The 27,289-nt window shown below is 40.9% G+C and overlaps 1 protein-coding gene across 1 annotated transcript in view; it reads left to right on the top strand.

Moving 5' to 3' along the window:
- The first annotated feature begins 1,360 nt into the window (after positions 1-1,360).
- Positions 1,361-27,289, top strand: part of Fam83b (family with sequence similarity 83 member B) — a 79,743-nt gene continuing 53,814 nt past the window's right edge. The window contains exons 1-2 of the mRNA XM_076576702.1: positions 1,361-1,447; positions 23,187-23,690. Coding sequence (XP_076432817.1) covers positions 23,247-23,690 — 444 coding nt within the window. The 5' untranslated portion in view covers positions 1,361-1,447; positions 23,187-23,246. The remainder of the gene's footprint in view (positions 1,448-23,186; positions 23,691-27,289) is intronic.

The following is a 27,289-nucleotide window of genomic DNA, read 5'->3' as shown; positions in this document are numbered from 1 at the left end:
GTGATAATGCCAGAAGATAAAAGTGTTCCTGTCTTGACCCATTGATCTAGGCTGCATTGGAATATATATATATTTAGAGAGAGAGAGAGAGAGAGAGAGAGAGAGAGAGAGAGAGAGAGAGAGAGTTAGTTATCTGCCTGCATGTGTGTGTGTATGTGTACCACATGCATGCATGGTACCTGCAGAAGCCAGAAGAGGGCGCTGGACTCCTTGTATTGGAGTTATAGACGGTTGTGAGTTGTCCTGTCGGTGCTGGGAATCGAACCTAGGTCTTCTAGAAGAGCAGCCAATGAATGCTCTTATGGACTGAACCACCTCTCCAGCTCCATAGGCTGCAATTTTAACGTTGCCTGTGATGGTTGTATCTTGACTGCTTTGTGATTATACAGGTTACTCTTAATATTCATGGCATTAACTGAGAGGTAAGGGAATAAAAACTGTTTGGGAGGCCACCAGGCAGTGGGACCAGGAACTGTCCTTAGTGCATGAGCTGGCTTTTTGGAGCCTGGGGCCTATGCAGGGACACTTTGCTCAGCCTGGGTGAAGGGAGGAGGGGACTGGACCAGCCTACCAGGCAAAGCTGAATCCCCAGGGGAGTCCTTGCCCTGGAGGAGATGGAATGGGGGGTGGGTTGGGGGGAAGGCGGAGGGGGGAGGAGGGAGGACAGGGGAATCCGTGGCTGACATGTAAAATTAAATTAAATTATAAAACAAAAAAATTAAAAAAAACATTGTTTCCTGTTGTTTCAGTTAAAGTCAAATTGCAGTCTTTGCGTCCCCCATTGCTACCTGGAGCGAGTTGCTTGTATAGCTTACCTGCTTGTTTTAAACCCTGTCCTTTCCTCTCAAGTAATCAGGACAGTCGAAAACCCATATCCAAAATGATGTGTTTGTTTTTTTTTTTTTTTAAATCCTTTCTTTCAACCACAATTTCACCTCTGTGTCTTTTTCAAACCGGCTAGGGGTTTGAACTGCAGGCTGCAGGCTGCGGGCTGCAGGCTGTGGGCTGTGGGCCAGAGGGGCCCAAGCCTTGTTCCAAGCCTGGGGCTCCAGGGTGCATTCCAGTGTCCAAGAGCCAGACGGAAAGCACCCTTGTTCGGCTCAAAGGTCCACCTTCTTCCCAGGTGAGCTTGGCTTTTTCCGGGTCCTTGCTCGCAGCGCACAGGTGTCCGGACTTGCTCGAGCGTCCCAGCCCGGCGGGCGAGGAGGGAAAGAAAGGCTGCTGTGTGCAGGGCTGGGATTTTGAGTTCAGACAGGGCGCTCGGGCCGCGCGGGCTGCGTTGTGTGGCGAATCGGGACCTGTTGCAACTCGCCGCCCCCTGGTGACACGCTCGGCACCGCCCGGGAGGTGCGGCCAGCTCCCGCCCGCGCAGGTGCGCCTCCCTCCTCCCGGCTTCCTGGGCGCCACCTTCGCAGCGGCGGCGGTGGCGGCGGCGGCGGCGGCAGCGGTGAGTGGAGTGCGGGGTCCCGACTGGCCTGTGGAGCGCGGGCATGCTCTCTGGGCCTCTTCCTTCTTTATGGACTTGGGCAGAAAGAGTTGGAAAGTTTGGAAAGTGAAGTCTCTGACTTAGTCTGTGCCGCCTAGAGGACAGGCACCGCCCACTGGGATCGCTTGGTGTATTTCCTGCTGGAGAGACGGACCCTTGGAGAGGACTGGGAAGGAAGAGGGTCTGGGGAGAACCTGGCGGGAGGGTGGAAATGGTAGGGCCAGGGGTACCAGGAAACCCAGAGCTAGGCAGCAGAGAGCTCAAGGGCCAAGCAGAAGTTGAAGAGGAAGAGAGTTTTCTAGGATCCACTTTCTGCTGGATGGTAGACCAGTTCTTTTACGATTCCAGTTGGCATGCCTTGGGTCTGTGACCTCACTGAGCTCTCCAGATGATCCTGATACACTGGGAATCTGCTCCTGTAGGTTGTGACCTTAAGAAGAACGTGTGACTGCAGGAGATGGCTCCTGGAAGGGGTCTCAGAGACTTCAGGCCTGTTCTGTCTGATGGGTTTCCAGTGGTTGAGAGGGGCGGAGAGGGTGTGTTAGTTGCTGGAAGCAAGAGTATGTAAAAAGACAATAGCGCTTTTTAGGACAGAGACAGGAGGTTATGAGAATGCTGGTGGCATGCTGGCTATGCTTAGGGTGATAAGGTTATAGATTACAAGGTCTCTGATCTAGAAGAGGTGGAGACTAAATAAATACATATCAAGAGACCAGAACACTGACAAGAAGACACGCCGGTTGCAAGCAGTTGAAGCGGGACTGTAATTTCCCACAGCCCATTTTCAGACTCAACCAACTAAAATCATTTCAGGCTACGGGCAGGCACCTCCCTTCTTTCCCTTTCTCATCCCGACAAGCCCAAGAGCCCAAGGACATCTGACTGATGCTGAATCAGTGCTGACAAGCAACAGGGAAAGGAGACAGGTGATGAGAGGCGCTTAGCAGAGAAAGCAGCTTGTAGTTTTCCAGAGTCAAGAAGGAGGGTGATTGCAAGGTGGGGCGGAGATCCGTCTGTCTTCTCCTGGCTTCCACTGTTAGTTCCAAGCATGGTAGCTGTCCCCACACCTTCAGATTGCTAATTCCACCCCTTTGCTTTTGGGGCTGGGACATCAAGGGTGTAGACTTCTATTAAGGGTGCTTGGTGCACCCTGCAGAGCCTGCCTGAAGGGATGGGTGGATCTCTTTTTTTTTTAAGCCGGGCAGGTGGAGACTGCAGCTGCTCAGAATTTACTGTGGGAAGTAGCTCAGTTGAACAGTTGGTGGAAGTGATTGCACAGATGTGGAGACAGACCACACCCCTGGTGCTGACTCAGTGATGTCTTTTGCGATTATGCTCGAGTTTATTTCATAATTTGCAGAATTCTTGGGGTGGAATAATTAGTTTATATTATTTTTCCTCTTTGTCCCGCTGTTGTATCCCTTACAGTTTATGGTGAGGCTTGTTCTTTGAGAATAGAAAAGAAACTTTTAAAAGATATTGGATAGTGTGTGTGTGTGTGTGTGTGTGTGTGTGTGTGTGTGTGTGTGGTGTGTTTCCACGTGTGTGGAGGGGAGAAGACAGCTCTGGGGAGGTGATTCCTGAATGAACCCAGGTAGTCCAGGCTTGTACCACAAAACTTTTGCTAGGCTAAGACATCTCGTGGCCCTTATGAGTATTTTTCCAAGCTGACACTCTCACCCTGCAGCCTTCTCCTGCTTACATTCCATTCAATTATACTAAATCATAACAAGTTTATAACACGGAGCATTATTTTACATTGACCTACAGAATACTGACGAGAACCTTTGGTGTCAGTGAAGCAAAGGTGTCCCCAAGTGTCAACCTGGTCATCAGACACCTTTCAAAAAGGGCCCGCTTAGTTTAATTTGACTAATTATTTGCAAAGTGACAAGTTAGCCTTGTCTAGCTGGTTAGGTAAGTGTGCTTGTTTGCCCCTTTGCAGCTCATAAGATGTTGGTGTCTGCAAATGATATCTGTTAAATACAACACCATTGTTAGATGTGAAATGTACTTCTGTTCACCTAAGTTCCACTCTGTGTGAGCTGTGTTTTTGAGCTTGGTTGGTGAATTTATCGTTTGCAGATCAAAATCTATCCCTCCTCCTCATCAAACAGTTGGAAACAGAAAACAAGGCTTAAGGATGCTGTAGATAAAGTTTTGTACAAATATCACTTAAGTCCAATGAGAATCAAAGTCAACATTTTTTCTGAGAAAATACAAGAGAGCCTTCTTTTTGAGATTGGCAGTCTCTGTCTTGAAGTATCCCAGCCCCCATATGTAGGGTACAGTCCCCAGGGAAGAGGGTACTGCCATCCATTACCAGGCTGGGTCTATGGAAGCTCCAGTGGCAGGCGTTATGTGTGGAGGCAGCATGAAGGGAGAAGCTGGGAAGAGGTTGCATTAAGAAATCAGGAAGGTGAACATATATAGAGGGAGACAAAATGGGGTCGTGAAGGAAAAGGATTTTTCAGTGGCTGTGATGCTATGGAAGGTGTATGGGGCCAAAAAATCTTGTGTGTGCATGATCGTGTGCTACATTTTATCTTGCATGTTTCAAGTGGAGGATGGGAAAAAGTCAGATATCTCCCCCCCCCTTTTTTTTGTTTTTTTGAGACAGTTTCTCTCTGTAATTTTGGTGCCTGTCCTGGATCTCGCTCTGTAGACCAGGCTGGCCTTAAATTCACAGAGATCTGCCTGGCTCTGTCTCCGGAGTGCTGGGATTAAAGGCATGTACCACCACCGCCCAGTGGTATCTCCTCTCTTGATTCCCACCTTAGTTTTTCAGACAAGGTTTCTCACTTAACCTGAAGATCACAAATTGTGCTAGACTGTTTGGCCAGAAAGTTCTAAGGATCCCATGCCCCAGCATGGGGGTTTCAGGCATGCCCCTACACCTGGCCATTACTTTGGTGCTGGGAATCCAACCCAAGTCCTCTTGTTTGCTTGGTGGCAGGTACTTGACTCTAACCACTGAACAATCTTCCTATCACCAGGTGAAAAGACACTAACAGACAGGATATTCACTGGACATGTCTATGCTGGGGAATTGGTTCATTACATGATCATGGATGATTTGAGGAATATTTTTCTCTGGGGACATCTAATTATTGTGTGATTTTTATTATGTTATATTGTCTCATTGCCCTTAGAAGAGTGGTAAGGTACTCCCTGGGGCACATGATATTTATCATTTGAGCTGCATAGCCTATAATTTTCAGACTGCTCATCCCTGGTGAAAGTGAAGTAGAAATTAATGATCAGCTTCCTTGAACGCTGGTGTAGTGTCAAGGGTAGTCTCCAATCCTGGCAGGGATCTATTCTAAAGAGTTTATACAAACATGTTACAGTGATGATGATATCAAGTGCATAATATTTGTGCTCTTCACACTGTCCATTCATAAAAAAAAAATTATCCATTGTATTCCAAGCAGTCCATTCCCGCTGAGAAAAGGAAGCAAGACACCATTCTTGGAATCAGGACACCCCCAGTTGATAGAGCTGAGTGTGATGGTAAATACACACAGATGAATGTTTCAGGTCCTGTGGATAGTGTATGGATTCATTAATCACTCGTTAAACCGAACATTAGCAGATTTGGGTTAGTTATAATTTGGATAGAGTGCTTAGTTCTACTGACTTTCAGGTTTCCCCTGGTTGTGTAATATTTGTACCATGCGATCACACCTTCCTCCCCCTGTGCTCTGAAATTCTCTGTGATCCTTTCTCACCGTGAGCACACTAAACCATTGTGAACAGTCTCCCCAAAGTGTCACCAGGAAGCTCATGGTTTCCTCTTTTCCTGTCATATTTTTATTTCAAAGGGTGTTAGCTCTACTGTCTGCTAGCTTCTGTGGTGGTATAACCAGTATTCACTGGGGAAGGAAAGGGAATTTTTGGAACACCGAAGAGTGGCATCTTCCACCCCAGAGGTTGTGATAGACTCATTCATCCTGGGGTTTTTGTCTGGGCTGTCATTGATGTGCACACAGAAGTAATGATGACTTCAATGTTTAACACCACAGTGCTCTGCATAGTGACTGTGCATAGTCTCATCTGACCCCTTTAGCAGCTGCTTCTTGCTGTTTTGAAAGAAGCGTGTTTTCCTCAAATAAATAGAATTTCTGAATTATTTGCTGGGGAAATGTGTAGCATGGCTCTGTTGCTGTGTTACCTGTGGTTTGTTCTCAGTTGCCACCTTCCCCTTCCCTTCCCACCCCTCCCCTTCCCACTCCTCCCTTTCCCATCCCTCCCCTTCCCATTTTCCCCTTCTACTGTTCATTAAAAAAAAGCCTCTTGTCTTTCTCACTCCTTTTTTTCTTGCTCTGTCTCCTCTCCCATGCTTTCCCTGTTTCTCCCATTTCTTTTTTCTACCCCATCTGTCGTTTTCTCCCCTTGCTCCCTCTAATCTCCTATCTATCTATACATTTCCTTTTTTGTGCCTGCCTGTCTTCTCTATCAGGAAAGTTTCACCTTAATAAACTATAGGTTTCCAAAAATCCATAACAGTGTACAGAAGTCAAACGCAGAGCAAATTTTAGAAAGGGAACTTCAGTACACAGTACCTATAATTTATTATATAAAAAAGACAGCCTCGCCTTGAATGTTAAGTAAAATATTAAACAATGTATTTCTAGAATTTTACATATTTACAATGATGATTCCTTTCTTTCACAATAGAAAGTATGCACAATGACCTTCTGGCTAGAATTAAGGCTGTGCTTCATTTGGCATGGCCAGTCTAAATTGTTTTTAGCTTATGAGGTGAACATCACTAAAATGTGGACTTTGGTTTTTCCATTTCCCCCAAACTTAGAAGTTCACCTTGTGTTATAATACTCAAATAATTGTGGAAGTAAGACATGAACGCAAATGATAATATAGAAACAACATGAAACGCCGATAGCTCAGTGTGCAGTGAGTTCAAATATTTGGCAATTTAATTATATGAAAGACAAAGTATTTGACGTGTCAGTGTTTATGTGAAAGAGTTCAGTCTGTTCAGAGGTCATTTGCTAGGAGCTATTAGCTGTTGATAGCTGCTGTGGGAGGGAGATTCATTCTTTTTTGAACATGTGACCACTGGTAGATTTTCCATGTTCCAGTGTATGGCTCTGTACCTGGGTACTTACGGACAGCACTAACTGGACTTAGTGGATTGTCAAAAACAAAACAAAACAAAAACAAATGAAAGAAAAGAAAAGAAAGGGGGAGGTTGACAGGGGCCATTTTGAAGAAGATTGGGGGGCATTGGAAATGGTGGTGAGGATCAGATCATGTTTCATTTATGAAATTCTCAAGAATGAAGAAAAATTAATGTCTATGTACATTTTAAAAGTCTGACAAAGGGCAGTCCATTTGTATCTATCATTCAGCCTTCTTAAAAAAATCACAGTAGTAAAACAATAATGAAGTAGATTCAAGATTTGAATATGTATGTGCAATTTCTATGTCAAGCAGAAAGACAAGCGAGCCATCAGTCCATCCATGGGAAGTGTCATAAGAAGGGCTCTGGTGGAAAGCTCTGTTCTTGCCCCAGTGGGCCAGTTCTTACCCTCTGAGAAATCAGTCACCTTGATTTAAATCCAAAGCCATGACTCAGTTCTGCAGTTAATATTGGATCTTCCAACAGCTTGACACTGCATACTTTGTGGAGTAGAGTCACTCTCATTCAGCATGTTAAATCTTGTGTGTCAAAGAACTGCAATTTGAAATGCAAGAGAAGAAAAAATGAATGAAACCTTTCCAAGGTCAAGTGGTATAAAATGAAATTCCAAAAATGTATGACCAGAGCCTTTGAGCATCCAGATTACCTATGCCACACACACGTGACCTTGTTGTGAAAACAGAACTCTTTGAGTGGCCAAAAAAGTAAACATAAAAAACAAGACTTTAAATATTTCCATAAAGATGTATGCACCTAGGCAAGTTGTACAAAGCAGGCAGCAAGGATCCAGAACTAGAGAATGGTGTGGCCATGCTCTCCCCTCCATCACTGTCAGTCTGACCCGGGCCACAAGAATGGATGAAAGTGAAGCAGAAGCATCCAGATGTATTTTCGAAGTGTGGATGGTTTAAGACCTATGACCTGAGTCTATGAGCACGGGCTTTGTTTCAGCCCTACTTCTTAGTCTCCTGGGGTAGCTCTCTTCTTAGTGACTCACAGGCCTTGACATCCAAACCCAACACCAGTTTACATACTTAAAGACAATGGTTTACTGACTGACACCTCTGTGTGTGAGTAGACTATCAACAAATGAAAGGAACCAATAAGGTTATTGTGAAAACAAGAGGAGGCTGGTTTTCAGATTTCTGCTGACAGTTTCTCGGGGGTAAAACATAAAATAAAAAACCACTTTGATTCAATTATGGCATAGATGCCTCAGGAAGCTTGATTAGAAGTGAGTCCTGAGGTCAGTGACGAGTAGGGACAGTAGACCCTGGGTGATGTCCCTGTGACAAGCAGGATCATTCTCTCATGTTAAAGTCTTACTGTGGGAGGTTTAATATTAACATTTACACCATTCCTGGCTTTTTAGTTGGACAAAGGCATCCTTGCTGACATAATTTCTACAAAATTATACCTGTCTCAAGCTTCTTTTTAAGAGCCTGAGGTTGAGCTAGGAAAATAGCTCAACAGCAAAGACCTGGCTGATCTTCCAGAGGACGGGGGTTCAGTTTCTAGTATCCACATAACCAGTTCCAGGAGATCCAGGTCCCTCTTCTGTACTCTGCAGGCAACAAACACACATGCTGCACAGACCTACATGCATATGAAACACTCAAGCATGTACATATGAAATTTTAAAATAAGCCGGCAGTTGCTTTTTCTGCCCCTGCACATTTTGACATGTAATTTACAGGCTTTCATTTTTTTCATAGATGAGGTGCACTGCTCTTGCTAAAATTATTTGAAGCATCATTTTGAGAGTTCATGGGAGAGCACATATTTGCTATGCCTCCCTGCTGTGGGATGTTCTGTATACTAAATGTGTTGCTCTGATTGGTTAATAAAACACCGATTGGCCAGCAGCCAGGCAGGAAGTATAGTACAGCTGTCAGCCTGGACAGTCACCTAATGTTCCTCTGTAAAGTTGGGGCATCTGTCTTCAGCCCACAAGCTTAGAGTCTCTCAGTCATTTCACTCTGTGTCCTGTAGAACGTCTGGCAGTTTCCTCTGCAAAGCAGGAACCTGAAGGACCACAAGCAAAGTTCAGTGGTCACCTTCCTATAGGCCCTGCTTGTCCAGTCAATCAAGCAGTCCAGGCAAGAACAATTTCTTATCCAAATGGCTATTTTTGTCAAGAAAAAGATAAACTCCATATAGAGTGTCTTCAATGCCCATCCTCCTCTCTTAAGTAAATCGGTGCTGCCAGGAGCAGATGTGTTTCACTGTCCAGAAAGTCTAAATTTTTTAAAACATTGAAAATGCCATATTCTGTAGGTCTTTGAAGTATTTGAGGATTACTTATCTATCTGAAATATATCTATGTATACATAGAAAAATTAACATGACTATAATAAGTTTACAACCAATGAGAAGACAGAACAGAAAGTCAATAAAAAGACAGATACAGAGGAATTGGGTTTCTCTCTGAGGGGAAGGACGACAGCGGCAGCGAAGGGTAAGAAAGACTGAAAACTCTAGCTATACCTCCCTATATCATGTGTCTGTAAGTGCCAACATGTCCCCCAAACAACCTTTTATTTTAAGTAGACTCAAAAAGTGGGACCTAAGTGCTTACGACACATGTCAGATATTTTAACTTCTTGCCTGTGATGTTTTTGTTTAAATATGTTGTAGGTTTTGTTAAGGTTCTGACATTTGAGGAATGGTAGAGGGTGTTGTGAAGTGAGGATGACAGCCGAGGCGAAACAAGGTGGGAGGCGTGAGGTAGACTCCCAATTTCTGCTGGACAGCTGCACAGTGAACAGAATTGAAAGTTGTTATGTAAGAGAACAGTCCTTATCTATCTCTGACAGTGTTGCCAGCTCACCTGTAAGTTAGCACACACCCCTCAGAGGCTCTTAGAGAGCTCCTGTACTGGGGAGCCAATGCACATGACAACTGTCGCACACAGCACGTGCTACCTATGAAGTAAAGTGAGGTGATGAGAGTAAGCATGGGACGAAGATGGGTCCCCTTTAGAATGAGTGGTCTAGGAGATCCCTCTAAGCAGATTAGTAGTGGTCACTAAGAAAGCAGAGTAAACCTAAACATTTCAAGCACAGGGAAGAACTGGTGCAAAAAGAGTGATTAACTGAGTGATAAATAGAAGGACTCTTCGTTGGATGTCTGGGAAAGTGCCCACAGCCAGTAGACATGTGGATGAGGAGTTTAGCAGAACAGACAGCAGCAAAGATTCTCTAGTGGTCCATGGATCTAACAGTGGGTGAGGCTGTTCTGGGGTGAGCAACGAGGTGAGGGAAAACAGGTAAGCAGAACTCCTTCATCCAAACATTGGCAACTAGGAGACAGGTACATATGATGAGCTTTGAGGGAATTCTTAACCTTTTCCAGAACCCAGCATTAGGATATGAGTCAGTGGCTTTCAGAGATCTTCCACACTCGTGGTTATCACTATTTTAAAATCATTTCCCCACACCTCCAGTGTCTCAGGGAAAAAGTGTCTTCCCTCCTGTTCTCACTTTTGCCTACTTTCACTTTAGAGAAAGAGGCATGCTTCTCAACCCCCAAGCTAGGTTCATAACTGGAGGATTGATTTATTTGATCACTGCACTATTTCCTCAAGTTGCAACACAGTCTTTTTATGCCTTTCTGACAGTGTCAGTATATTGTGATTGTGTTCAATACCCATGACCCTCTAGTATCAGCCTTGCACCCTGAACACACTCCTTCATACCCCAGTAGCTGCACCATTAGAGACAATAACAATCCCTTCTCCGTCAATTGTCATTTGCTCCTCAGGAAAGGATGGGGCTTACTAGGCAGCTTCTCTATCAGTAGTGGAAGACTCATGGGCCCAATCCTATGCAGATATCCATAGCTGCTATGTGTTCATGGTTGACACAGCAATGTCATATCTGGATGATGGCTTTTCATGTCACTCTACCCCATCCTCTGGCTCTTAAATTCTGTCTGCCTTTTGTGCTGTTCACTGGGCCTTAGCATGGGGTGGTGGAGGGGTGAGTGTCCATAGAGATAGAATGCTTAACACTGAGCACTCATCAATCTCTGTTTCTTAGCACGTTAACCAGGTTTGAGTTTCTGCATTGACCATCCTCTGCAGAAAGGACTGCTTCAGGCTGAGAGTTGTGTTGTTCTGTGAATGTAAACATACATATTTAGAAGGTAGCGTAGCAGCAAAGCAGTTGGTTCTCTCTGAAAGGATCATGCCACTGCTGCACCAATAGCAAACTTTGCCCAGTGAGCAGCACTTGTTTTCTTCAGCTAGGCAAGATCTTGGATGAGTTTTCTGCTCCCCCAGCAGTCTGCATGACATCTTTGGCACCAGGAAAGCTAAGCCAGTAGAGGGTTTCCAGCTCTGTTCGTCTTCATTTCTCTGTGTCCTCTAACCAGTATGTGGTGTCAAAATAGAGTCTGAACTCTGATACAGTTTCCTCTAGTTTATGATACACCAAACTACGTAATTGTAATTAATTTTAATACTCACTCTTCCTTGTGAAATAAGTTTACACAGAAACAAAAACCATACAAGAAACAAGAAAAATGAGTCATGCTGGCACCTCATTGGAATCACTACTTGTATTAAAAACACAGTTTAGAACCTTCATTATGATTAACTTAAATGTACAACAGCTGCCTGCAGAATGACTAATGTAATTAAGAAATGAAAATACAAGACGTCAGGAGAATGCCCCCAAATATGCAATATCTCTATTTTTTTTCTGGCACGGTTCAGTTGAAACTATTACTTGCCTTTTGAGAGCGCCTTATTGATTGCTTTCGAGTGCTCAGTATGTTTTTGTTGTTCTTTTGGAAGCCCTGTGTTTTGTATTGGCACAACACCTCCATGTAATAGAAACAGCCGTGTGCTTGAATCTTGCAAAGTTCTGCATCAATGACTCAATTTTTCAACTAGGCTGCATTATTCTCTAAGGTGTCATACTTGAGTCGCTAAGGTAGTATATCATTATTATAGTATATATCATTAGCCTAGCATTGAACAGGTATATAGTGAGCATTAAGAATTTGGCTAGACAGACACAATTGTTGCCCTCATAAAGCACAGTGAGGAGGATAGTTGATGTATTGCTGATGTGTGATCTGGGTAGGGAGTGCTGTAGCAACTCTGCCCAGGTCATTTCTTGTTAAGTTCCAATAAAGTGTAGCCTGTAGCCTATTCTGTTCTGTTCCTTCTCTCCCTCCCTCCCTTCCTTCCTTCCTTTTATTCCTTGGGGTTGGTATATCCCAACGATAGCTTTAGCTTGTGGATCGTCTGTAGTGTTTGCATTTCTGTGTAAGGATTATTAAATAGCTTTATATGGAGAGTTCTGAATCAGAGATTGCCATCAGTTAGATGCATGGGTTAGCAGGGTGGCTAAAATTAAAAATAACTTTTTCAGTGGTGGCACATGCCTTTAATCCCAGCACTTGGGAGGCAGAGACAGGCGGATCTCTGTGAGTTCAATGCCAGCCTGGGCTACCAAGTGAGTTCCAGGAAAGGTGCAAAGCTACACAGAGAAACCCTGTCTCGAAAAACCAAAATAAATAAATAAATAAATAAATAAATAAATAACTTTTTTAAAATTTATTTTTCTCCATTGCAAAATAGTGTATATTCATTAATAAACTTTTTAAATTATAAAAAAAATGTGGAAAGAAGTTCCAAAAAAAAAAAAAAAATCTCCGGTACCACTTACAGAAAACCTCCTTTGTTGAGTTCAGTGTGTTGTTGCAAGTCTGTAGTTTTACAACATGGGAGGTAGAAACTGGAGAACCCAGAGTTCAAAGCCAGCCTCTGCTCAATAGCAGACTCTAGATCACGAGGTTAGCCTCAACTACTTGATATTAACTGAGCTAGGAACTCAACAGAGCACATCTCTGCCAGCTTTACAGATAGAAGCAGGCGCCTCACCAGGAAGATATCTTCCAGTCTGTGGCAGGCTCCCAGGACAAAGGTCCTTCAGGGAAGGAATGCTACTCCCACAGGCCAGGTAGCTTATCTCCTTATCTCCAGCAGCTGGTCCATACTGTTGATTCTGGGATGGGATCTTTGCTGTTACATGGAGAGGGGTAAACAGTCTACCTGAGTTTCTAAAGCAAACTCTTAATTCTTGGAGAATGACAGGCACTTAGGAACTTAGAGGCCTCAGATATTAAAGGGCTAAGGCTCATCCTTGGACTGTCCAGTGAACACACCTAAGGTGCCTTTCCACCATACCTCCCCCTCATAATATATTCCTTCCCCACAGGGCAAGGCACTCCCCACCCCCTTCTCCAAATGCCATAGTGCATACTTCCTCCTTTTTCAGAGTGGTCCCAGAAATTCTCCTTCTCCTTCCACACCCTGCCACACTCTCTGGCATGAACTAATCCTTGTTGTCCTAAGGAGCCATCTGGCTCTGTCCTCTATCATATGTCAGACCTTTCACATTAGACCCTTCCAAACAAACCAAAAACAAAATGAAAATCCACCTTCATTTTGAGAATTATTCATTAGGTTTTTAGAAAACTTACCTTCAATTATAATTATGCTTTTTTTTTTTTCATACTATTCAGCTCACTTGTTACCTGCGATTAGTACCATAGCAAGCTTTTCTGGGTGTTATTTGAAAGGACTTCACACAGCTTCTGTCCTTCCTGCTTTATTTTTGCATTCTGATGCTATGATGTTTAGTTAACATCCATAAACAACCAGGCCGGAAGTGAAACTATACTTCCTCTTTGGGAGGTAGTGACTTGGTAGGGATAGAACTGGGATGAGACATTACCTCAGGGCCTGGGAGCTTCTTTTCCCATTTTCCCTTATCTTGCCCTGTGTATCTCTTCCATTTGGCTGTTCATAAGTTGCATCTTTTGCGATAATCCAGTGTGAAAATTTTCAAGTTGATTTTAAAATACTTATGAAAATGTGAAAGGCCCAGAATGTACTAAACCATCTTGAAGGAGAAAAAAAGTGGAGAGCTTACATTATTTGACTTGAAGCGATAGCATCCAAAAACTCTGAAACTGACATATAGATCAACAAAGACATCCGTGAATGAGAAACAAACAAACTCAGAAATAGATGGTCTTTTATGCAGTATGGGATTTTCAACGGGCAGATAAGCATTCCATGCTTTGAAGAGTATAATGGGAAACATGTCTTTTCAATAGTCTTGGAACAAATGAATCTGCATACGAAAAACAAATGCACTCTTATACTATACACAAAAGTTAACTCAAGATGAAGCATAGACCTAAAATGCGGAAGCTAAGGCCATCGTCTGCTTAGAGGAAGTGTTCCACCCAGACATAAAACCCCATTCTGTGGAGTGCTTCAGAATCCTTTGCCCTTTGATCCACTTTCCTTGTCCTTGATGCCCTTCAGCTCATGAGGATGCCAGACCGGCTCATGTCATGGACAAAATTATTACATAAGCAACTACTATTTCATTCTCTAACTTGTACTGAAGTATATTGAGCAGGTCTTATAAGAAATCCAAGCCAGGTGGATCTCTGTGAGTTCGAGGCCAGCCTGGTCTACCAAGTGAGTTCCCAGGAAAGGCGCAAAGCTACACAGAGAAACCCTGTCTTGAAAAACCAAAAAAAAAAAAAAAAAAAAGAAATCCAATATTTATAAAATTCAAGAGAGTAAAAATCTGAAAAATGATCATTTGGATTCTTCTGGCTGTAAATATTCTGTGCATTTGTAAAATTTTGGAGGAAGTGATGCCTGCTGGAGGAATGTTTAAGGTCTAGGAGCAAGCAGATGGCTCGGAATCTTATCTGAGGTCATGGGGTTAAGAGGCTGTTGGTCTAGATTACAGGAGTATTGGAGCAGGACACAGGAGAAGGGATCGGCTGGAGGAGGTATAGCCTGGCCATGGAGCTTCACTGCACAGCACACCCAGACAACAGGGAGGATCCAACTCCCACGGTGAAGCTGGGATTGTGGGAGACATCTAACTGGTCCCTAACAGACCTGAGTTCTCACCCAGGATGAGTGATGGAGGTACTTTGATTTAGTGGCACCTACCAGGTCCCATAGAAAAAAAGAAAGGCCTTAGTAAAGAAAAAAAGTGGAGGGTGCCCATTAAAGTTTTATATAGATTAATTTTCATTTTACAAATATTCACTGTACAAGATGATGAGTTTTGTTATGACATTTTACTTTCTCTGTGTGTATCTGGGTGTGCATGTGTGATTTGTATATCTTTTTTCACCCACCACCACCACCACCACCACCACCACCACCACCACCATCACTATTATTATTGACAAGATCTCTTATTTGAAACTCTCCACAGAAGCCAGGAGGGCTTCCAGTGAGTCCCAGTGACCTCCTTGCCTTTGTCTCCCCAGGGCTGAGGCCACAAGCCAGGCTATCCTGGCTAGCATTTTTTAGCATTGTTTTTAAGACTGAGCTCTGACTGAGCCATCTCCCCAGTACTGACATTTTGCTTTCTTCTTACATGAAATTATTTCTTCGGTTATCACCTAACAGCTTTAAGCAGTATTTCATGGCAGGTAAAAAGGTGAGGAGTTGCGTCTCATTTAATCTTTATGGAAACTCTTTGAGGTTAAAACTGTTAAATTTACCCAATTTTTCCAGGGGGCCCCTTGAGCCTTCGAGCCTTTGCAACACTGACCTAAGGTCTTAGCAGAAGTCAGACCTAAGCCACTCTGCTCGCTGTGCCGCCTGTATTTTCTCATCTGGTCCTTAAAATAATTCTGATTCTTTATTTCATATAATTGAGCACTTTCTGCATTAAACATTTTTATTTTTCAACTAGTTCACATTAAATAATGAGCTACACAGCTAGTACAGGCCTGTATTTGTGTAACTTCTGAATGTTAATTCGCACCTCTGAATTTACTATACTTGACCTTAAGACTGTTTTATTGGGGCAAATGGGGACTTGTATATGTTATGCAAATGTTCTATTACTGAATTGAACTCCACCCCAACTCAGTACTCTTAATGTTTATTATTTTTCCATGTTAGCACCATTTTTTTTTTAAATTTTGAATGTTATTCTGGCACCTAGTTCCAAAGTTGTGTCACTATGTTTATATTTATCCATCCAAATGTTTCCTACACTTCCTGAAGACAGACAGAGAATGGCGTACTTCAGCATAGCACAATGTATGATGGCATCAGGACAGCCATGTTCCATTCATTGTAGCTGGTAGTACTCAGAGGTTGGTAGATAGACACTCAAGAATAGGCTGGAAATTGGTAAAAGGTTGATTTACCTTATTTCTATTCTAAACATTGTGTAGAGAAATCCTGTGTTCTCTTTACCCAACTGGTTTGTTCATTTATTTATTATATTTGTTTATTTATTTGTTATTATTATTATTATTTTATTTATTTATTTTTGGTTTTTTGAGACACGGTTTCTCTGTGTACCTTTGGAGACTGTCATGACAACTGGTTTATTGCTCTTTCTTTTTGTTTTTTGCTTTTCTAGTTTTCAAGACAGGATTTCTCTGTGTAGCCCTACCTGTCCTGAAACTTGCTCTGTAGACCAGGCTGGCCTCGAACTCACGGAGATCCACCTGTCTCTGCCTCCTAGGTGCTGGGATTAATGGTGTGTGCCACCACCACCTGCCTGCTTTATTGTTATTCTTCTAAATTACTTTGTGGGAATTCCTCAGTATGGACTTCCAAATAATGTTTATGCTTTAAAGGTATCACTGCTTACTAAAGACTTTCCTGCTAATATCCAAAATTGCTATATTAGACCAGGCATGGCAAATGTATTGAATAACAGCCAATATTAATAAACCCAGAAATGATATTGATGTGAAAGCGATATTGCTAGCCCATCTCCCAATTTAAAAAGTGAAAGAAATTAAAAAAAAAAAAAAACCAATTAGATGTTGAGTGGCTGGGGTTTGCTTGGGACTAATAAAGTGAGTCTGAGATGTCCTGGCTTAGCCTTCCCAGGACCTGGCTTAGCCTTCCCAGGACCTGGCTTAGCCTTCCCAGGACCTCAAGAAGATAAGGAATCCAATCTATTCATGGGATGTATGCACCCAGCACCTGTGGCAGAGCGGTCTCCTGTCCTGACTAACCTGTGCTTTTGAGCCATTTCATCGTCAGCATAATTAGGAAGCTGCTTTAAAATCGTAATAACACTGGATACCAGGAGTACCTATTAACTTACACTTGACAGCTTATTTTAATAAGTTTGAGATTTAATTGCAGCATCTTGAATGCTTTGCCATTCTAAATTTCTAGAATCAAATTTGAAAAGAAACACGATCCTTATAAATAAAACTTTATAGGTAGAAGGGATCTAAGTTTTTCTTTTTATTTTCTGTTTTAATATATAATTTATTGAATAAAAGACTATTGCTGGTTTTGACCTGACAGAAAGATTGACCCATATGAAATTTCATTCAAACAAAATTTGTACATGGAATTATACAATGCCAGGAATCATATTTTATCTATTACTATAAACTTTCTCTAACTATAATATGAAAATATTATTCAATATTACACTTAGAAGATGTTCTGTCTTATAAAGTTTTCAAAACTACTCAAGATAACCATTAGTATTAAGTTGTCAGGGACATAAATACTGATGGATTTACATGTATTAGTGGCTTTATATATTGATTCTAAATAAACTTTAACATAAATGATTCTAAATAAAGCTAAATTGTCTTGGGATTGGTTTATGGTTAGAATTTATTCAATAATATGAATGTATGATTTTATCCAACATTTTTAGTCCATACAGATATTTCAATTGCTTAGAATAAACTTGCAGGAGTTAGGACGAAGTCTGTCATTGGTTTTAAATCTACTTCTGTATCAGGGACAGGTTAGTGTGTTCTTGCTTAAAAAGTACATGTGCTCATGGTCTTTCCATTTCAGTGACACATCTCACTTGAATTCTCCTTCATGAGAGCTGTACAGTAGAGAGGGGCAGACCACACTGGCTTCTTTCTTTCTGTGTTTTCTCACACTGTCTTGCTTGTTTAACTGTGCAGTGTTTACCCAAGTGCTCCCTTCTAACTCTGAGCTCACACTTTATCGCACTCTTCCTAAACTTGCATTTCCATGAATTGTTTTACTTTTTTCGGCCAATAGATCTTCAAATATTTTACAGCATCTCAGAGCTATAAGATGGAAGTGCACGAATAGCTGCTATTTCTTCCCTTTCTGTCCATGTGCCTCTACAGGAATCTTACTAGCATGTGCCTGTTCATTTAGATATCTGTGCTTTTCCTTACCCCAGTTTTCTTCATCAGGACTCCCTCCCCACTTGGAAACCCCCACCAGACTATATACATTTCTTCCCTCAGTCTTTATCAAAGTGCTTCGTACACCACAGAAAAAAATAAAGCCTCGAAACATTGAGACATAAAGTCCAATTTCAACATTCGTGTTTTCTGTATTTTTTAATTGAAAATTCATGCATTGTATTCAGATTGTGGTTTTCCCTCCCTCATCCTCCCAAATCCTTTCACCTAACCACCCACCCAAATCCAAGCCTTTTGTCTTTTTCTCTTTAGAAAAAAATAAAATAGAATGGGGAGGAACATCATGAAAAAGCACAAGAAACACACACACACACACACACACACACACACACACACACACACCATAAAAACACAAAATCAGAAATCATAAAATGTAAGCAAAAGACCAGGAAGATTTTAAAAAATCCAAAACAAAGTAATATGAGACAAAATGTCTACAAAAAACACTACTGAAGTTCATTTTATCTTGGCCTTCTACAACGGGTCATGGGGACTACCCTTAAGTTTGTTTCATATAACTACTAAGATTCCATTGGAGAAAACTAAGTTGTTAGCTGGAGATAACATCTTGGTTAGGGATGTAGGATGATGGCCATTTCCACCTCTCAGTGCTGGTACCCTGTCTGTCTTGAACATGTGCAACCTTGTGTGTACTGCCACAGTCTCTGTGAATTCATATGTGTATCAGTCTTCGTGTGTCTGGAACACACTGTTTCTTGGTATCTTCCACTCTCTTTAGCTCTTAAAATCTTTCTGCCCCCTCTTCTACAAAGTACCATGAGCCCAGAGGAAGGGATTAGATGGAGACATCCATTTCTGGACTGGGTGTTCCAAGGTCTCTCATTCTCTGCATGTAATCCAGCTGCAGGTCTCTGTATTACTACCTATATATTGCAGGAGGAAGCTTCTTAGATGATGGATGAGTGAAGTTTTCTAGAACAACTTGTGAAATCTATTTCTATAGCCTTTGTAACAACAGAGTTTATGTTTTGAATTTCTATTTGCTTGCCATAAATGACTCTTTAAACTTGATATCAAGAGTATTTCTATTTTTTGATGCATATACTTTATGGGTGTTTTCCTAGAATGTATCACTTCACTAGCAGTGAATCTTAGTAGTTAGTTCATCTTTTATACCACTTTGAGACTTATTTTTACCACCTCATTATTTCTATGTTAAAAGAATACATGCTTCCTAGCTGTTTTAATCATTATTAATAAAGTACTCTTTAGTTTTGTGTTTAGAGTCACACCTAATTAAGTTTGTACTCTAATGAAGCTTTCTAAATGTTCATCAAAGCTCTTCAGAATGGAATCCTAAGTCTGTAACTAAACACAGGCTCTCTTTTGTTTCAGCATGCATTTACGGGAGTGATATTACTTTGTTATTCTAAGTTAAAATTTGTTTGTACCTGTTCCCTTCAAAATTATTCCTTGTAAACAGCTCTTCTGATAAACCAGTATTGTTAGAGCCTGTCTGGAGTATAGCTGTTACCAAAGAAGGATATCAAGCATGTTATTATCCCAAGTCTTGTCTGTAATATCAAAACTCATTGTTGGATATTCCACGTGGCTTTTGCACTTTCCCACAATGGCCTCCCACTTGGCATTTCACATGTAAATATTAGATTAACCCCCTAGCATTTCTCTTTCCAGATTAGTTCATAGTGTGGTTTTGTTCCTTTATGACTATCCTTCAATGTGAAGGCTAAAATTATAGTTTTCCTTTGTGGTCATCATCTTTTTAACATCTGTGGCTTCTCAGTGTACATATAGTCCAGCAATTAATTTTGAACAATTGCCGAATTTTTATATGCATAATAAAAATGAGACATGAATGATGTTTGTAAAGGACTTTATGTAATTTACTTTGCAAATGGGTAATAGGCATCTATAATCTCTAGAGATTTAAAAGTTAAATTTTAAGAGTTAAGTAAGACTGAACCTCAAACTGGATTTTTTAAACATGAACAAGTAGTTATCTACCCCTTCGTATAACTAAATGATTGATGGGACTTCTCATTCAGCCACCAGATACTCTTTCTACATGGAGGGGTCAAATTCGAATACTGCAACATAGAAACCTAGGAAACTGTAGTTTAAACATGCATTTATTGTGAAAACAATACTGTATTTCTTTGTTGAGTGGTATTTACCAAAAAGAATGTTAATGAATATTGAAAAAGTTATGAGTTATTGGCATGTTTTGTTGATTTTGTTGTTGTTGCTGTCACAAAATATCTGAATTAGAGCAATGCATAAAGACATGTGTTTAGCTCTCTTTCAGAAGGACAGAGAGTTTGGTTTCCTATTAGGGTCTCAAGCTGTGTCAGCTCTCAGGGCAAATGTAAAAAGGATTAGGGAATGTGTGGAGGGGGCAGGTATGAAGAGAGTAGGTTAAACTGGTTTACAGCAACCCATTTTTATGGTAAAGAACTATCCCCATCCCATCCGCACCCCTCTCATGATCAACTCAGTCTCTAGAGAAAGGCTACTCATTTTTTTCTTGCTTTAATTTGTTTGGTTTTCTAAGACAGTGTTTCTCTATGTAGCCCTAGGTATCCTGGAACTCATTCTGTAGACCAGACTGGCCTTGAACTTAGAGCTCTGACCACCTCTCCCTCCTGAGTGCTGGAATTAAAGATATTTGATGACACCACCACATGAGAAGTTTACTCATGGTAGTGTTCCTGTGACCTAATCAACCCTAACAAGCCCATCTCTTGAAGGTCCTAACACATTTCATTACTGTCATATTAAATACCAAACTTTCAACACCTGAAACTTTGAAGGGGGCAGGGAACATGTTCAAACTACAGAGGATGTATGAAGAGGGAAATGTGGCAACTTTTCAACTTCACACCATTGGCATTTTGTACCATGTACTTTTTATTGTGTGTCCATTCTGTGCCTTGCAGCATATGTAGAGGGATCCTTGATCTCTCTCCCACCAGATGCCAATAGCATCCCTTCCTGCAAATAGTTGTATTTAAAAACTCTTCTAGGCCGGGCGTTGGTGGCGCACGCCTTTAATCCCAGCACTCGGGAAGCAGAGCCAGGCGGATCTCTGTGAGTTCCAGGCCAGCCTGGGCTACCAAGTGAGCTCCAGGAAAGGCGCAAAGCTACACAGAGAAACCCTGTCTCGAAAAACCAAAAAAAAAAACAAAAAACAAAAAAAACTCTTCTAGATACTGTTATCTGGTGCAATTCTCCATTAAATACTTGAAAGAAAATGTGATCAGGAAAAAACAGATACCAACAATAACTGAGAAATTTATTAACATTTGCCATGTGTTTCTGGACCATGGCAATAGATGAAACCAATTTTAATGAAGGTGTAAAATAAACAAATTTTATTTCTCCATGCTATAGCCTTCTTTTCGATGGTTGGAATGAGATGGTTTCTAGTTATACCCCTGTAGAAGGAATATCTGGACAGTGATCCATCATAATAGCATCTGAGGCAGAGACTCCCTTCTATAGAGCTCAGATGCTGAATCATACAGAAAGGGTCCAGGAATAGTTCTGGTGGGCTAGCCTTGGGTTAAGGCATTACTCAAGCCAAAGGGTCTCCAGGAAGCAGTGAAGAGCATGCCTTGTTTTATCCTCACTCCTGCCCACAAGCTGAAGGCTGAGGATTGGATCCAGACCTTGAACATAGTATTGGATTGTGTCTCCAGCACCTGCTTCTTTGAAACAGGGCCTCACTGGGCACCTCACTTGACTTTAGATTCATGATCCTCCTGCTATCCCCTCTTGAGCTCTAGAAATACAGATCTACATAAGCATGGCTAGTCTGTTGTTTTAATTTATGATTAACATGTACACTTTGTAGGCAGAGTTTCTCTGAACAATTCTGAGCCCAGGTTTGGGGACAGGTTCAGCTCCAGTAAAATGAAGAAGTGAGGCATCCCCCCACCCCTCTCTCTCGATAGCTAGCTAGCTTTGTAGCTATCTCCTCACAGTGAAAGCCTCTGCAGATGATGGATCTTGTGAGCCTTGCTCATCAACAGACCCTATTGCCTGTTCCCTCACATCTCCTCAGGGTTTGGCAGAGTGGATCTTGAGTGAGTATTGTGAGGAAGGGTAATGACTTCCAGGTTTGCCTCTCACAGATTGGATTTGAACTGGAGTGGGAGGAAGATTGAAAGAGATGAATTAAGTGTTGAATGTTAAAGTAGGTCAGAACCACTGTCAAGGCCGCTTTGGTTAAATCAGCTTTGTAGTTCTTGGAACCCAGGATGCAGCTGTGTTGTGAGCCCCACAATGGGTATCAGGACTTCAAACAGCTGAGAAGCCCCAAATCTGACTGAGATGCAGCCTGGTGTCTCTTTCTGTGAAGCAGGAAACAAGGAGTCAGATGTAGAGCCTCCAGTTACAGCAGGACTGTTTTTACCATTAGTTTGGTGGAACTGCAGAAGTCTCCTGATTTCCACACCTGGCTCCATCAGTCCATCTTATCTGCTCAGCTCAGTCTCACACTCCTAAGAGAAACCTGTTTTCCCACATACCGAGTTCTCCTCTCTGCATCCTGAATACACTCTCATTTCTGCTCTGTTCTTTTGACTGTGTTTTGGCCTTGCCTGGAATGAAAGGATCTTCTGCTGGAGGGTCAGCTTCTTTCTTGTAGCCCTAGCTTCAGCTGCAGCATGCCTCCTGCTCAGGGCTGTACGTAGCTCATTTATTATGTACCGATTTCTACTTGCTTTTATTCTTAAACTAGTGAACATGGCATGATTAATTAATGAGCATGAATATTGACTCATTTGGCCCTTTGTAATGCATGGCTTATGGCTTCATTCAGAATAATAACTAATAGTTTTATATGTATGTCTTTCTATGTACTTCAACTAAATAGTAAATTCCTGGAAGACACATGTTCTGGGCTTTTTATATTTCATCCAGTATAGTAATATATTTGTATTAATGGCTAGCCAGGCATTAATCCTATTCAAGTACTATTTTTAATGTCAAAACCAGAGTGGCTCACCAAGCCCACTCTGCTCTCAGATTTAAGTTGAGTAGATATTCTGTATCACCAGAGAAGACAGATCCATTATGTCACACGAGACACTTTAATTTGGAATGCCTTGAATTTGTAAGGGAGATCCATTTAACTGACTGTGATAGATGTTGAATTGTGGCTCTATTAATGTCATTTTGGATATAAAGTGTATCAGCTTGCCTCAAACGGTACTTAATGTAAATGTTATCAAAGTGATATATGACATAGATGATCAATATCTATGCAAAGAATTCTAACTGACCTTAATTTTCTTATCACACACTTAGGTACCTCTTGCCTCTGCACAGATGAACATTTGAAAGTACCATCGTCAAACATTGGCAACCATGGAGACCTCATCAATGCTTTCCTCACTAAATGATGAGTACAGATCTGACAACTACATCGAGCCACACTACAAGGAGTGGTACCGTGTGGCTGTGGATGCTCTGATTGAACATGGGTTAGAAGCCTACCAAGAATTCCTCGTTAAGGAGCGAGTTTCAGACTTTCTAGCTGAGGAAGAAATTAATTATATTTTGAAAAATGTCCAGAAGTTTGCACAAAATACAGAACGTGGCTCTGAAAATTCCTGTGATGGTGGCTCGTCTTCGGGGACTTATTGGCCCAATGTGTCTGATGTGGAGGCTCCAAATCTTGATTTAGGCTGGCCATATGTGATGCCCGGACTCTTAGGGAGTACCCATATAGACCTCCTCTTTCATCCCCCGAGAGCACATCTACTTACAATAAAGGAAACTGTTCGGAAGATGATAAAAGAAGCAAGAAAGGTAGTAGTACATCTATTTTGAAATGAGAAATATGAAATGTGGACAAGTGCAGTGTTGTATATGATGGACATACATGTTAATTTAAAAATCTGTGGGTGTGGCTCATGCCTTTTATTTTCAGAAAATGTACCTGTAGACATATAGAAAGCTCACACACTCCTCATCTTTTTTAAGGTTCATGTGTGTATGGTGTGTGTGCCTGTGTATGTGCACACCTGTGCCCATGTATGTGGGTGCTCATAAAGACCAAAGAAGGTATCATATGCCCTGGAGCTATAGTTACAGGCTGTTGTGAGCTTCTCAGCATAGGTACTCAGAACTGAACTTAGGTCCTCTGGAAGAGCAACAAATGTTTTTAACTATTCAGCCATCTTCCTAGCCACTACATTCCTCATATCTGGTGTATATCTGAGAGAGTAGCAGTAGGTCCCCACTAAAGGACCTATTATGAGAAATTACTTTCTCTCATAATAGACCTATGAAGCCTTTTGCCCTTTGAGATGAAGGTACATGGCCTGGAATAAGATGATTTTTGACATATTCATGTGTTTAAAGCAATTCAAGTTTTCTTACTCTTTGAAAAATATATATATTGGTGAATCTTGGCTATAGAACTAAAATCAAATTCTTATTCTCAGAATGATTCATTCTATTATTATATAAACCAGAGTTATACTTAACGGTTTTCTGAATTTTACATTAATGTATAATGTAAAATCAATATTATGACAATTTTTTTCAGCCAAAGTTCTGAAGCACTTAGCAGTTTGGGGCCTTGTACTCTTTATCAAGTACTTATATTGCCTTATAAATCTTATAAAACTTACTTTAGAGTTCAGATAAAACTGCAGAAATATCCTTTCAATCAATGAAAATTATTACTAGTTTCTGTGTTTTTCCTGTGTTTGTTTAAATGTGATGATCACCATGGAAGATATTTTTAAGAGTATGACAACATTTCTCAAGTTTAAAAGATCTGGGCTAACTGGGGCATATGTCCATATTCTCAGTAATTAAGAGATAGACTCAGCAGGACCTCAAGGCCATCTTTGGGGCCATCCTGATCTCTATAGTGAATTCTGGACCAGACAGACTTAGTAAAACACTGACTCAAGGTTTTAAAAAAAGTAAAAAAAAAAAATGGACAAGAATATGATTTCTCAATTTATAAAGTATCTATTGGGTCCATCCTTGTATAATAGAGAAATTGAGGACAGTAAACAGGCTGAGGAAACTCACAAACATGTCCTCATTTTTTTCTATGTTGACATGACACAAAAGTACTTGAAAAATACAGTTTTATGAAGTGTAAAAAATAAGGACCTCAGAATTCTCAGTGGCATTACAGTTCGTAAGACACAACTAAATACACAAGGGAGACCGTCATTCGTAAGCTACTGTTGGATGTTGGCTTTGTGAAAGCAAGGCAACCCCCGAAGCTTTGAATTCAGATAACCTCCCTTGTTAGGAGCGCTGACTCTATTAGAGTGTTATGTTGACAAAAATGCTTATCTGTTTAAATGACTAAGCATTAGCTATCAAGTGAGGACATAGAAGTGGACCAAGCTTTTAGTGAATGAATTAACCCGCTAGTCGCGTTTTCTGAACTGATATTACTAGTTTCTTATGTCTTTCTTGTGTGTGTTTAAATGTGATGATCACCATGGAAGATGTTTTTAAGAGTAGGATGACATTTCTCAAGTTTAAAAGATCTGGGCTATCCTGGGCATGGTGGCACATATTAAAAACTATCCTTTCTTTTGTGTTGGGAACAAATGATATAGTTACATTTCATAAATCAAGTGAGAATAAAAAAAATTATAATAAAAAGTGCCACTTACTAATTTTTGCTAATTTCTATCAGAGGGCATAATATACCTTGAGTCAAAGTATTAAAAGAAAACTGGTGAGTACATCAGAATGGGTGCATGCACATTGATCGGCCTCCCCGTGAGCTGTGAGACTGTAAACATAACGCAGGTAGTAACGTATGTTCTTTGGCTTTAATATCTTCTTCTTCTTCTTCTTCTTCTTCTTCTTCTTCTTCTTCTTCTTCTTCTTCTTCTTCTTCTTCTTCTTCTTCTTCTTCATGTAGCACTGTGTATTTAATGAGCCCCTAAAATAATATCTTTATCTGGAAACTCCCACTTGAATTGGGGCTTCCAGAGGAATTAAAAGTCTATACTATAAAACAAGGTTATATTCTGCTTCCTGTCCAAACAATCAAAATGACATTAAACTAAAAAGCATTTCATCGTATTATATACATGCTGAGCTAAAGAGAATTATCTGCTATTATAGATTATTATATATATTATATAAAATATATCATAAATATTTTTCAGTTGAGTATAAATTACAGAAGATAATGTTTATTACTTCAGGAGATCAGATATTCTCATCTCTTCAAATGCAGTGATTATCAAGGTCTAGTCGGCTCCATACATAAAGAAGACTGCATCAGAGATACTGTATCTCAAGGACTTTAGATGTCCTTTCAGAAGTCACTCCACTTATTTACAGATTTTGAAAGGATTCAATAGTCGGGGAATTTTGTAATATTTCTATTTTTTTTAACTCATGTTTAACCCCATAACTGGCCAAGGTCTTGTTAAAAATTTCAATGTAAGAGCAAATAATCAGCCAGATATAGCATCAGACACACATAACACCCAGATTCCAGATACTGAGGCAGGAGTATTGTGAGCTTGAGATCAGCATGGGTTCTGTAGTGTGATGCTGTCTCAAAAGGCCAAGTTAACTAACTATACAATGAGAAAAAACTACTCTGAAAGTTGGCACATGGATGTTTAAGTATGAACTGTGGTCTTCATGCCTGTCATCTCTACAACAGGAAGTCATGCCCTATTCTTTAAAAGTCATGGGAACCTGCTAACCAGTAATAAACTTTGTTTTGGATTTCTTTCAGAGGATTAATTTTCTTTATTAGTAACTCAGTATATTGTCATAATACTGCGTTGGGATGACCTTTTATCTTAATGTTTTTGAATAAGATAGATTTAAGTGGTAGAAACAAATTTCTTGCTTTAGCACTTCTCAGGACAGTCTTGAGCCTTGTAAAATTTTATAGAAATGCAATACTAAATAAATAAGGCTAGGACAAGGGGCAGCAGAGCCAGGATGTGATCCTCAAGTAAGTTAAATCCATTAGTAACTAAGCTAAGACACTTGGGAAAATAAGTGTAGTTGTTTTTTTTGTTTGTTTGTTTGTTTTTTTGTTTTTACTCTTTGGGGGCCTGCCACCAAGCTCCCAAATAAACACACACATGGAGACTTATTCTTACTTAAGAATGTCCAACCTTAGCTTGGCTTGTTTCTAGCCAGCTTTGCTAACTTAACTTAATTTATCCTGTTTCTTTTCTACGTTTTGCCTCTGGGTTTTTTACCTTTCTTTATTCTATATGCGTTTCTTTCTTATTTCATGGCTGGTTGAGTGTCTGGGTGGCTGGCCCCTAGAGTCCTCCTCTTCTTCTCCTCCTCTGGCTCCTCTCTCTTCCCAGCCTAGATTTCTCCTATTTATTCTCTCTGCCTGGCAGCCTTGCCTATCCCTCTCTCCTGCCTAGCGATTGGTTGTTCAG

This window comes from Peromyscus maniculatus, chromosome 7, assembly GCF_049852395.1.
Source record: "Peromyscus maniculatus bairdii isolate BWxNUB_F1_BW_parent chromosome 7, HU_Pman_BW_mat_3.1, whole genome shotgun sequence".
NCBI classification, from domain to species: Eukaryota; Metazoa; Chordata; class Mammalia; order Rodentia; family Cricetidae; genus Peromyscus; species Peromyscus maniculatus.
This window is presented reverse-complemented; position numbering and strand designations above follow the sequence as displayed.